Consider the following 12,913-nt stretch of genomic DNA (forward strand, 5'->3'; position numbering starts at 1 on the left):
TTCATTCATTCACTCGAGCGAATATTTTCGCCCCGAGTCGGGAAGCGAAGCTCACGTGGTTCTACCGCTGCAAGGGCGAATTCCCCTTCTCATCTGCCGGAGCGTTCGCTCCGCGTGGCGTCGGAGCCCAGTGAGAGAAGCCTCGAGTGAAGTTTTAGTATTTTGACTTTGTCGCTTCGAGCGAAGATGCCTGCGCCAGTCCCTTCGCTCGTCTTTAGCGAGATTCCGAACCGAGAGCATTTAGCGAGCACTCTCGGAATGCCTCGGAGCATGAAATTTGACTGAAGAAGCAGAGCGACGCTCGAGTCGCTGAGACTCGGGCGATTGTTCACTCGTGTAGAGCGAATTCCTCGAAGTCGCTCCTGCGCGAGCGACTTGAGTGGATACTTTCGCTTCAAGTCGGAAGAGTTTAATACTCCATCGTCACAGAAACAAATCCTCTATGATTGATCGAAACATCATCAGCTCCAGTTCGAACGAGAGAGAGAGAGAGAGAGAGAGAGAGAGAGAGAGAGAGAGAGAGAGAGAGAGAGAGAGAGAGAGAGAGAGAGAGAGCATTCACTCTGGCGATCTTGAGCTGCGGTGTTTCCGGCCCTCACTTCGAGTGAGCTTTCCCTCGGGTTTTTTCAGCGAAACTTCATTCGAGGAAGTTGAGCGAGAGTCTATTCTCACATCGTGCGACTTTCGCCCGCAGGTATTATGGCGGGCTCGAACCGTTCCGGCGACCTGGCCGACGCTCAGAAGTCCATCCCGATCGGCACGATCTGCGCGATCCTGACGACCTCCACCGTCTACTTGTCCAGCGTGTTGCTGTTCGCCGGCACCGTGGACAACTTGCTGCTGCGCGACAAGTTCGGTCAGAGCATCGGTGGCAAGCTGGTGGTAGCGAACATGGCCTGGCCGAATCAGTGGGTGATCCTGATCGGCTCGTTCCTCTCCACCCTCGGCGCCGGGCTGCAGTCCTTGACGGGAGCGCCGCGACTGCTACAGGCGATCGCTAGGGACGGCATAATACCCTTCCTCACGCCGTTCGCTACAAGCTCGAGCCGCGGCGAGCCCACCCGCGCCCTCGTGCTCACCGTTCTCATCTGCCAATGCGGCATTCTGCTCGGCAACGTGGACTACTTGGCCCCGTTGTTGTCCATGTTCTTCCTCATGTGCTACGGCTTCGTCAACCTGGCGTGCGCCTTGCAGACGTTGCTGCGCACGCCCAACTGGCGGCCCCGCTTCAAATACTACCACTGGAGCCTGTCGTTCATCGGCCTGGCGCTCTGCATCGCCATCATGTTCATGACCAGCTGGTACTACGCGCTGTTGGCGATGGGTATGGCCGGCTGTATCTACAAGTACATCGAGTACCGCGGCGCCGAGAAGGAGTGGGGCGACGGCATACGCGGTCTTGCGCTCTCCGCCGCGCGCTACTCGCTGCTGCGGCTCGAAGAGGGCCCGCCGCACACGAAGAACTGGCGGCCGCAGATCCTGATCCTCGCCAAGCTCACGGACGACTTGGTGCCCAAGTACCGCAAGCTCTTCGCCTTCGCCAGTCAACTGAAGGCCGGTAAGGGCCTCACCATCAGCGTCAGCTGCATCGCCGGCGACTACACGCAGAACTCGGGCGAGGCTCTGGCGGCGAAGCAGAGTCTCAGGAAGACGGTAGTGGAGGAGAAGGTGAAGGGTTTCGTCGACGTCCTCGTGGCGAAGAATGTCATCGACGGCCTGAGCTCGCTCGTGCAGACTACGGGATTGGGCGGGCTGAAGCCTAACACGGTGATATTGGGTTGGCCGTACGGCTGGAGGCAGTCCGAGCAGGAGAGGACCTGGCGGGTCTTCCTGCAGACCGTGAGGAGCGTCGCGGCCGCCAAGATGGCGTTGTTGGTGCCTAAGGGGATAAACTTCTTCCCGGACTCCAGCGAGAAGGTGGTCGGCAACATCGACGTTTGGTGGATCGTGCACGACGGCGGCTTGCTCATGCTACTGCCGTTCTTGTTGAAGCAACATCGTACTTGGAAGAACTGCAAGATGAGGATCTTCACGGTCGCGCAAATGGAGGACAACTCGATTCAGATGAAGAAGGACCTGAAGAAGTTCTTATACGACCTGAGAATCGAGGCGGAGGTCGAGATCGTCGAAATGGTAATTCGCCCGTCCAACGAGCAGCCTTCGACAGGCCTGTCGAGGCGGGCTCATTGCACTCGCAGGATCTTAACCCTCGCGTCTCGCGATTTGTTCGCAGATGAACTCCGACATCTCCGCGTACACGTACGAGCGCACTCTGATCATGGAGCAGAGAAATCAGATGCTGCGTGAGCTGCAGCTGAACAAAAAGCAGTCATTAGGCGTGGTGAGTGTCGAATACGCCACGAAGGGGGAGATTCACGGCTTATATGTACATACCACGTAGACACATATATTTTTAATATTGCTATACACGACATGGTGACGGTGATACTGATCGGTGTGTGTGTCTGTTTGTTGCGTGCTCGTCGCGGATAAGGTGCAGACATTGGTGGACTTCAACGAGGTACCCGCCGAGGAAAAATTGCCTCTGGTTTGTCAGATAAACCCCGGAGTCCCATATATGCCTCTCCCATCATCATCGCTCCATCGCATCGACGACTTCACTCCCTCCCACGAGATTTCATAACAGTCGCATTTCTCCTCCGCCGATCATGCGTACAACGAGTAATATCGTCCAGGCGGAGGAAAGAGACCGTCGCGGGCTGCAATTCGCGGATTCGCTGACGGACTTGTAGATTCTTCTATCTTTTTTTTTCTTTTTTTTCTTTTTTTCTCTCTTGCCACCTTGAATACCTTGACGGACTCGCGCGTATGTCAGTCGACAACATTCCATCTTGCGAGTTTCCAACTTTCGCGACCGAAGGCAGCTTCACGAGGACCTCTCTTGTTCTCTAATTTTACCTGTCTTTTCCTCTTTATTCTTTTTTTGTTTATTACACTCAATTTGTCTAGTTCTATTTCTGTCGCGTTTATTCGCGTTTGATTTACTTGCGCTCCAATTTCTTCCCGTCCGTTCTTGCGCGAAGCGCCCGCGACGGCTCGCTTCTCTCCCCTTGCCCGCCGCGGCCTCGGCAGCTCCCGCGCCCCTCAGTTACGGCTTGATTGGCACGCTCCTTTCCGATCGCTTATATAGACATAGCATTTACTTGGCGGTCTCGTAGTGCTTTGAGATGCTAGACTATTAGTCGCCTTCCGACCGACTGTCCCCCCGCTGTCTGGGGCAGAGCGCTCGCCGCGCGTGCCGCTCACTCACTTTGCCCACGACAGGTACAGGCGATCGTGGACCATCACCACAACGTGGACGCCAAGGTGCCGACGAAGGTGAGGTTCCAAGAGCCAGGCAGCCAGAACATCAACATCACCGACGACACGAAGGAGAAGCTGATGCAGGAGACCGAGCTGAACAACAAGGAGCTGGAGACCGAGGAGATCAACGAGAAGGACGAGGTGAAGGAGAACAACGACGAGGAAACAAAACTGATCGGCGGCTCGCCCAAGGCGGAGAACAGGGAGAACACGGAGAAGGAGGCGAAAGAGGCGAAGGAGGCGAAGGAGGCGAAGGAGAACGCGCAGGAGAACAAGAATCAGAGTCCGGAGGCTAAGAAACCCACGATCACACCGTGAGTATCGACCACCGCGCGCGGTGGCCTCTCCGCGAGACTTCCACCTTGTGGCGCGTGCGTCACGTGACGACGGACGCGGCATTTCTCAGCAAACGTTTCTGCAACAGCGACGAGGGCGACGTGAGGCGTATGCACACCTCGGTGAAGTTGAACGAGGTAATCGTCAACAAGAGCCATGACGCTCAGCTGGTCATTCTAAATCTTCCCGGTCCGCCACGGGATACGAAGATGGAGCGTGAATCTAACTGTATCCTTTCCAACAGCCCGCCGACTATTGCAGTCCTTGTGCCAACAGCAGGTCTGTTTGTATCAGCCGGACTAGTGTCTGCGCTGAAAGAACTTTGTTCTTTCAACGCCGACTCGGGTACTTGCTCGTTTACGAGGAACTTCTCAACTGGTGCAATATATAAGTTAGAGCGAAACAAGTATACTTTCTTTCGCTCTAACTTATTGCACTAGCGTGCACCAGTTGAGAAGTTGTTCGGAAACGAGCAGGCGTCTTGTTTCTCTTCGACGTCGTCGACGTATAAAGTGCAACCTAATTCGGGCCAAGGGAGAAACCTAATATCGCCAAGCGGCGGTGCAAAAGATTTCGTCGTTCTCCCGTTGAATTCTGAACTTGCAGAAAGTTGCTGATTCGGGGATTAAAGATGCGCAGAATACGTGGAGTCCTCGGATTAGATTCCCGCAGAGATAGCGGAATTTTATTTCGTACAAATTGTCAATAACCCGAAGAATATAGTTGCGTTCTTAATGTTTTCTCCGACGAGAGCGCGACGAGTCTTTTGCACCAAACAGCCAGTTGCTGCAGATCCTTGACGTTTAGATTTCCTTAACCGCCGGCCATCAGACATGGAATTCCTCGAAGTACTTACCGAAGGCTTGGAAAGAGTGCTGATGGTGCGGGGCAGCGGGCGGGAGGTGATCACCATTTACTCGTGAAGTGTGAGGCGAATGAGAATTGACGCCGCTGCCTCGCAAAAGCAGAGCTCTAGTTTACTTCTCAGTGACCTAAACGACATCACCCTAAGGAACACGCTGCTCTTGTGCTATTGTCTGCGCAGTCACTTGCGCCGCGCGCTCTGAGTCATCTGGGAAGAGGAGGAAGAGGAGAAGGGGGAGAGGGATGGCTGACGACGATGACAACGACGACGGTCGTTCGACATCGGTACCGGACACGAAGGACACGAGGCATCGCCATCGAGACCGATTAATCTGCGCGGACCGCGACGAACGATCGTCGGACGATGAAGCCGGAAGCCGACGCGCGGAAGGATAAGTTCCCTTTAGATTGAGTTTCAGAACGTAGGAGCGCGGGTCACCCGCATCAGGTGCACTACGATCCGCCGGAACAGCAGGAGGCAGTTGCGTACGGCAGCGGGGACTGCTCAGATATCAACTCTCTCAGACAAAACTCTGTACAAGCTCAGCCGAGCTCGCCGGACACCGGGGGTATCGCGTATATAAACACCCTTCTCGGAGATCGCCGGAACACGAACAAAAAAAGAACAAACCAAACAAACGTAGCTCAACGACACGTCCCGAGTAAAAGAAAAGAAAAGCGAAACGCACTTGGACTCGGTTCCCGGCAATCGAAAGCTGAAGAAAATCTCACGTTCGACACGCTCGAGACGGAGGGGAGAACAAGAGTAGAAAAAGGATACCGCATAAAACAGGTAGAAGAACAAAAAAAGACAGGCAAACTGGCAGGCATGGAGGGCGGTTGAGGTGTGTGTGTGTGTGGGGGGGGGCGGTGGGGAGGGGGGAGGAGGAGAAGAAAGGGGAAGAGAAGAGAATCAAAATTTGGTCCGAGGCTAAGGTCGAAGCATCTACGAAACCACTGCCAGACTACTTTCTAAATGCTTCGCGTTTAACCAAAGACGCGAGAGGCTCATTTTTCTACACGCATTGTCGTTAATAGAGAAAGATTAAAAGAAAAAAAAAAAGAAAGGAAAACAAATAAGTAGAATACGTAGCCGTATTATAATTTGATTGCTTGATAGGTAAATCTAGAGTAGCCTAGGATAGCGCCGACTTTTATTATCGATTATGTATGTGTATTTGATAATAGCGAGGAGACGAGTACGTCGCGAGTATTACAATTGCATTTCCTCCGGGGACTCAGACCCCGCTCTCTTTTTTCCAACCTCGCGCGGATACATGTCTTTTACACGTGCACACGTGAGCTACACGTGCACACACACACACACACATACACACACACACACACACATATACACAGGCGCGCGTTTGTATCGTCTTTACACGGCACCACCACGACCAGCCATACCACGTGCCACATCACCACACTACGCATAAGTCGTATGCAATCGATAACAATTGAACGCGGAGGAGCGCAGCCGAAAGACTCAATGCCAAAAAACGACGCGTCGGTCCTTACCGAGTCTCATCGAAAGATAAAATAGCATTCTAGCGTAACGGTGTAAACTTTAATCGCATTAAGTGTCGTATGCATGTCACGTTCCGCGCGTAGCCCCGTTTCCGGCCGCGCTCCATCTAGATAGGCATTATCTTCTTACGTATAAATATATAAATATATACATATACGCCGTAGTTAATCCGCGCGAACGCGAGATGCACGTCGGTGATCCTTCTTCCGATCCTCCGACTCGCCGATTAACCCGAGGACGCCACATAGACATAGACGTTTTTCGATCGTCGGCGTCGGTTGCAATTCGAGCGCGCCAGTACGACAAAGCTGATCCGATTCTGACCGCTCTCCCATCTATAGCCGAAACGGCCAAAAGTGTCTTTTCCACCTTTAGATCGCACGACGGCGGCGGCGGCGACGACGGCGATGTAAAGACGGAATGACTGTGATCTCGCTCTTTAGACCGCTCTCGTCCCTAAATTGGCCGCGAGTAAGTTGGATGTTTAGACTACGATCGGCGCGAATCGCATTCGCCGCGCATATTTTCTTTCCTTCATGTCTCCTCCACCACGCGTGATGGAGCCAAGACTCCGACGATGGAGTCGAGAAGGAGATGACCGCTGTATTATATATATATATATATATATATATATATATAGCGCGTTCGGTGTAATATTTATCGATATACTACTTATAATCGATGTCCGTAAGCAAGTTATATTGTACTAAGGATTGCGCGGCAACTTATCGCGTGTATATATATATACACACACACGCAGCGCAGGGGTGAGAGGGAGATGCGCCGGAACTATCGCGCTTTCCGCTCCTGCGAACGTGGATGTAGTGAAATATTGTTCACCGAAATCAGAGAGATCGCTAACTTCCGAGTTAGACCGCGAATCCCAAGGACCCGGATGAGGTCCTTTAACGTCGAGGACGCGCAATTGTACAGTTTTTATTTCTTGACCGGTTTTAAGTTACAGCCGATGTCTGATTGGACGCGAACTAATTTCGCGGTAAAAGTTTGTCATGAACGCAGTTGATGTTGAGCAAATTTCTCTGTATAGTATTACATTCAAATACTTTCTTCAATAAAGTGACAATCAATTGTGCAAGTCGCACAATTAGCGAGAGAGGGGAAGAGAGAGACGGTATATATTTTATCGAATTGACGTTAAAGAAAAACTCGACGTCATCCGGAGAAAATGAGAGCGCGGTGATTCCGGGGTGTCCTCGTATACATAAATGTACATTCACATTATTCATTGTAAAGTGCACGCACTGTCCTGCAATACCAGTAGCTAGGAAATACGAAGACGACGAAGAAGAAGGGGAGAAGGAAAAGGAGAGGGCAGCAGAGAGTAGCAACGTACGAAAACACTAATCGCCATATGAAAGTGTGTAGGAATTAAGAACAGTTTACCGCGCGAACCGATGTCACCGGTTCGCTTGCTCGTAGACGAAGAAGAACATTTGAACGGGAGAGGAGATTCCTATAAATATACCCCCCACGTTGAATCGTTTCACTTTTGTCCCGGTCGCGGAGATTCGCGCGAATTGGCTGCCCCGAGGAGGCGCGAAAAATGTGAGATGTCGCGTCGACGCGCGAGGAACATTCCGACCTTGCCCCGTTCACTTTACGAAACGATCGTCGCAAGCTCGATGGATTAATTAATTACGAAAGCAGTGTATATACATATGCACATGCATCTCTCATCGAACGCGTTGAGACAAGTCCGGAACGGAATTGAAGCGCGTATATACATATAAATGAATGATTATCCTCTTCCTCTCTCTTTCTCTCCCTCTCGTCCACGATGTTTGCGACATGTACTTTATAATTTTATTACGTTACCTGTCGATTGCATATATTTTATGTGTACTTATCTTTACTCGAGGTACCATTGGCATTGCATAGTTTATACGGGACATGTTGAAATATGAGAAAGTTTATCGCGATTATACGAGGACTGTTACCGGGTAAGTCGTTAGCATACACGTTGTACATAAACACATAGATAAATGAAGAATATGAAGGAAGAGAGGACCCGCGATCTTTGCCACAAGAAACTCATAGATCGGTGAATAAGAGAAGAGAGAAGCAGAAGAAGAAGAAGAAGAAGAAGAAGGCGAGAAGCACCATCCTTTTCATAGTTCGAACAGTATTGCAGTGTATTCTGCTACCGCTTTAATTTTACTATGTACATTTACTTTACATGCACAATGACCACATGGACACAAACATACGTGCATGATATACACACATATATATATATGTGTGTGTGTATGTGTGTGTGTGTGTGTGTGCGTGTGTGTATGTATGTGTGTACGTATGTGTGAAATATATAGAGAAAGTCTATATGTATCCAGCCGTTGAGAATGAAAATGGTGCGAGGCAAGAGTTTCAGAAAACGAAGCAGGTCGCGCGTAACCGCTCGGCGACCCTTCGTACACCTTAGTTTAATAGTACATATAAGCACGACTTACACCGCTCTCATTCTATTCGGCTCATGCGCGTGTTATATCGGCAACGGCGGGATGCATCCGGTGCCCGCGGTTTATGCTCGCTTCGCGGAAAAGAAAAGAAAAAAACAAAACGTCGCGCCTCGAACGCGTTTTAGATATTCTTTCTCCGGCGCGAAGAGACGTTTCGACGAACAAGCGAGAGAGATAAAGAGAAACGGGGAAACAAGCCGTGGCGGAAGAGCGGTGCAAGTGCGAGACCGCGAGCGGACGAAAATACGCACAACGTTGTCACGGCCATAATAAACCGGATCCTCTCGCGTCGCGAAGTAAAGAGTATGAAAGAGTGAGCGAGTGAATGAGTGAGTGAGTGGGTGAGTGAGTGAGTGAGAGAGAGAGAGAGAGAGAGAGAGAGAGAGAGAGAGAGAGAGAGAGAGAGAGAGAGAGAGCTCGTTTGTTCGTTCGGACAAAGAATAACAGCGGAAATCGTCTCGAACCTCCAGCGCGCGCGTCGTAACCGCTTGTTTTCGCTTCGGTCGCTCGAGAAGGGATACTTAAAACACGGTCGGAGAGAGATTTCTCGCAGGACTCGAAGACGAGACGAGAGAACATTCCTCCTTTCTCGGGATATTTCCATCCTCGGAAATTTATTTCGGCGATCGCTCTTGGAATATATTCGCTCCTCGCGACAATTATTATCTTCCGGGTGCTGCCGGAGTCTTCTGGATGTACCTTCGCCTCTCGACGGTCGGTCGATATGTAGCTAAATATTCCCAGGATGATCTCCCGTCTCGTCGAAAAAGAGACGGCCGTGGTTAAAGAGAAGATACTCTCGAGAACGCACGTTCGCGCGCTGCGCGTTTGGCCAGCTTCGGGTGTAAATTTCGGGTGACAGGCGTGCTCGGCTGTCGCGCAAGAGGAAAAGGGAGAAAGGAAAAATGTTATTATATCTGCAGGCTTGGCGTTTGTCGGGGTACGTGTAGGAGTTTGCGGCGTTTTATGGCGCGTCCCATTGAAAATGGGGTCCGCGCACCGGAATTAAATCACCTCTAGGCTGTGAGATGCGAGCTAAGCAGCAGACAAACTTGCTCGAGACCTCAATCGTATGTGTCAAATCAAGTGAAATCTACTTTTAACGTATCGTGTAACCGATTAAATCCTTTTACCAAAGCTTCTATACGAGGAGAGAGGAGAGCAAAACGGGCGAGCTCGCTTCGCTCCGGGAACTGCGACGATTTCTTCTTGACCCCTGCGGGGAAGAGAGGGGGCACTCGCGAATAACGGATTATATTTATTGATTCCCGCGCCGCAAGAGAAAGAGAAGAAAGAGAAATGGGAATATTGATATAGAGAAATAAAAGAAAGATGTTATTAAATATACATACAGAGAAAGAGAGAGAGAGAGAGAGAGAGAGAGAGAGAGAGAGAGAGAGAGAGTGAGAGAGAGAGGGAGCAGGGATCCGGCGAGAACGGGAGTCGACAAAAGCAGGGACACGTCGTACGAATTCGAAATCGATCTTCGCCGGGGGATTCCTTGTCTGCGGAAGTCGACGCGTTGTCGTGTCAACCGGGACATCTCGTAAAGTCACAAAAGTTTGCTTTCCTTTTTATAGATGTACTTGACGAGTGCGAAGATAGCGAGACTTTGTTACTTACATCACGTCGCGTTCAGTTCGTTGAGGACTGTGCTTTGTTCTCTGTTCAACGTGACCGCGTACTTAAGGTCAATTGAGATCTTCGCAGGGAGAAAAAATCGGTGTTAAATTCGTCGATGAATCCCTGATTACAAAAGTCCCGCCTTCTCCGATCTCCATCCTATATATACACATATATATATATATATATATATACATATAATATGTATGCAAGGTGTCTGCTTTCTCTTGACAACGTCGAGACCACGATTATCTCGGGCGGCAATCGTAAGAAAGGCGAGTCGGTCGTTGTGCGTTGATCCGTTGTGTCATATTTGCGTTCTCGATTCGTTTCAACGTGGTTCTCTCACTCGCTCCCAATTGTTGGTGCGCGAGAATAGGCGATCGCGAGACACCCTGTATACACGTATGAGATATGAGATAATATATTTGTAGATACAGACTTTAGTCATCTGGATAGTATATATAGTCAATACCGTGAAAGAAAAAAAGGGTCTGCAACTTACTTACCTATACCCTTAGATAATAGATGACGATACTTGTAATTGATTTACGAGAGATAAAGTATATGAATGAGAAAAATATACTGCGAGAGAGAAAATCGATTAAATAAATAAATGATATACCTACGAGACCACAGGGTGCAATGTTTCCTTTACTCTTCGCCGATTTCCCGACGTAACAAGTTTCCTTTTATATTTTTGCTTCAATAATTATGCTTCACTGTCAATCGTTCATTTCATTCTATTGCGATACGATTCATTATGATATTTTTATGGACGGGCAGTATTTTTGTTTTTGAATATTTCTGCATGTAAGTTTTTCTTGTGAATTTATCGAAAATTTCGTAGAGATTTGTATAAATATATAATTTATAAGCCCATTTTTAAGTTTTTAAATTATATTTAATCGAAACTATATCAAGCGACACGATATTGCCGTGATTTTTCATTATGTGAGTTATATGTTATAATATTAAAATATTGTAATATATTACAATGTTACTATTATTACATTCCTTTATGTTTATACATATTGTGCGTCTTCAAATCAAATGAAAATTTTTCGGCTACGTGAAGATAATTTTCCCCCAGAGATGGCGCGCAACGTAACTTTCTGTCGTGTTCTACTCTGCGTGTGTTATATGGTGTTTGTGATGTAACAGATGCACATAACCTGACTCACAAAAATTTTGTGATTGTAGAGTTTTGGGTCTCATAATATCGTATAATCACCAGTAGAACCATGTCGAGGTATGACATTTCCTTCATTACGTGTCCACTGAATTATATTCTACAACATATAAATTCTAAAATGAAATCTAGTACATGACAGGAAAAGTAAGACATGTCAGATTTTGTTAGGCAGTTATTTTGATGTGAAATGAAGCAAAATCTTGCTCTTTGCAGAAGGAAACACCAAACATTTATATAACAATGCCCTATTATTATATGTTTTATGCACATAAATTCTTTTTTATTGAAATCTCAAAGTTAAGTTAATGTGTATAGTGATAGCTTATGATATACAATGATAGTTACATGTAACAGACGTTAGAATCGGATTAATGCCAATATCAGTTTCTAACAATAGGTATTTCGGTTGTATCAACTTTTGTTATCATTAGGTCAGTGTGTACTCATCGTCAGTCATAATGACAATTACTAATTGTCTCATTTTAGAATACCACATATTGAGAAGAATATGGCCCATGAAGGGGACAGGCCCATGAGTATTACACGACGTATGGACAGAGAAAGAGAACGAATGTTAGGAATGACAGATGAGGAACGAGCATGGAGAAAAAAATGGTTGAAGGCTCAGGTACTGGCTCCTGAGGAACCAGTGATGCCAAACAATTACTACAAAGAGATGTACAATCCACTCAGGAGGTTTTACAAATGGCCAATGAACAAGTTCCAAAACATGCTGGAACCAGTTATAGTACGGAGATTTGGGTAAAGTTGACGCTCGCATGGTGAGAAAATAATTACTGTCTATTTACAGGGTCCTACACCTGCCTTGTTTACACGGCACATTATAAGCAAGACAGCAATAGGTATCTTTGGTGTTTATTGGCTGTATTATCATCTAAAATATCATAATATGGTATGTTAGATATGACAGAAGTTTTTTTTAGATTGAGCCGACTAATGTATTTTTCATATAATTACATAATAACTATATATATATATATATATACATATATACACACACATATATATATGTTATTTTGTTTCTCTAGGATTGGACAAGAAAAGGTGGATGGAAAATAACATTAAGCAGACCCAGAATGTATCCTGATAACAAAGATCTGGATGTCCTATATAAAGTGAAGGGTAATCAGTTCCATGTAAATGGTTTTGACAAATCTCCTATATAAATTGAAGAATGCACTTCACATATTTCTTGTACAGCTCTTTTAATAGTATAATATAATAATTGTTATCCCAGTAATAAATACAAATGCTGATAGGCATTGTTAGTGGTAAATACAATATTATTTTTGTGAATCCCAATGGATACATTTATTTTGGCAAGATAATTTATATAATTTATATAACTTAATTGTGAATTGATATTATCTGCACACACATTATATACCATTCAATTTATGGTGACATGTTATCCTGCGCTTGCGAAGTATAGTTTTCGCTTTGCGAAAAATGGATTTTTACATCTATATGAGCTAAGATGTTTAAGCCCAGTTCCACAACTTTGGGCTCTGGCACCAAATTAAAGTCCTTTCAAAACCCTACATT

General features: G+C 47.2%; 2 protein-coding genes across 12 annotated transcripts in view; both read left to right on the forward strand.

Moving 5' to 3' along the window:
* The window catches only part of kcc (solute carrier family 12 member kcc), a 114,765-nt gene extending 109,381 nt beyond the window's left edge, over positions 1-5,384 (forward strand). For 7 of the 11 annotated variants that reach the window (XM_011139083.3, XM_025299655.1, XM_025299658.1 and 4 more), the window contains 6 exons: positions 695-2,133; positions 2,234-2,341; positions 2,495-2,548; positions 3,286-3,638; positions 3,749-3,888; positions 4,492-5,384. In XM_011139083.3, coding sequence (XP_011137385.1) covers positions 695-2,133; positions 2,234-2,341; positions 2,495-2,548; positions 3,286-3,638; positions 3,749-3,888; positions 4,492-4,583 — 2,186 coding nt within the window. In that variant the 3' untranslated portion in view covers positions 4,584-5,384. The remainder of the gene's footprint in view (positions 1-694; positions 2,134-2,233; positions 2,342-2,494; positions 2,549-3,285; positions 3,639-3,748; positions 3,889-4,491) is intronic. The other 4 variants (XM_019840811.2, XM_025299653.1, XM_025299654.1 and 1 more) reach the window with 4 other exon arrangements.
* Positions 5,385-11,248: 5,864 nt separating this feature from the next.
* On the forward strand, positions 11,249-12,664 carry ND-B17 (NADH dehydrogenase (ubiquinone) B17 subunit). Its single transcript, XM_011139084.3, has 4 exons — positions 11,249-11,404; positions 11,834-12,095; positions 12,159-12,260; positions 12,397-12,664. The coding sequence occupies exons 1-4, from the start codon at positions 11,397-11,399 to the stop codon at positions 12,532-12,534; spliced, it is 510 nt and encodes a 169-aa protein (XP_011137386.1). The 5' UTR covers positions 11,249-11,396; the 3' UTR covers positions 12,535-12,664.
* Positions 12,665-12,913: the final 249 nt, after the last annotated feature.

The sequence above is a fragment of the Harpegnathos saltator genome, unplaced genomic scaffold (genome assembly GCF_003227715.2).
Source record: "Harpegnathos saltator strain DR-91 unplaced genomic scaffold, Hsal_v8.6 scaffold288, whole genome shotgun sequence".
Lineage (NCBI taxonomy): Eukaryota > Metazoa > Arthropoda > Insecta > Hymenoptera > Formicidae > Harpegnathos > Harpegnathos saltator.

Coding starts and splice junctions, on each gene's coding strand:
- ND-B17 (XM_011139084.3), top strand. Junction 12,096..12,158: donor ACATGCTGGAACCAGTTATA/GTACGGAGATTT, acceptor GTCTATTTACAG/GGTCCTACACCTGCCTTGTT. Junction 12,261..12,396: donor ATCTAAAATATCATAATATG/GTATGTTAGATA, acceptor TTGTTTCTCTAG/GATTGGACAAGAAAAGGTGG.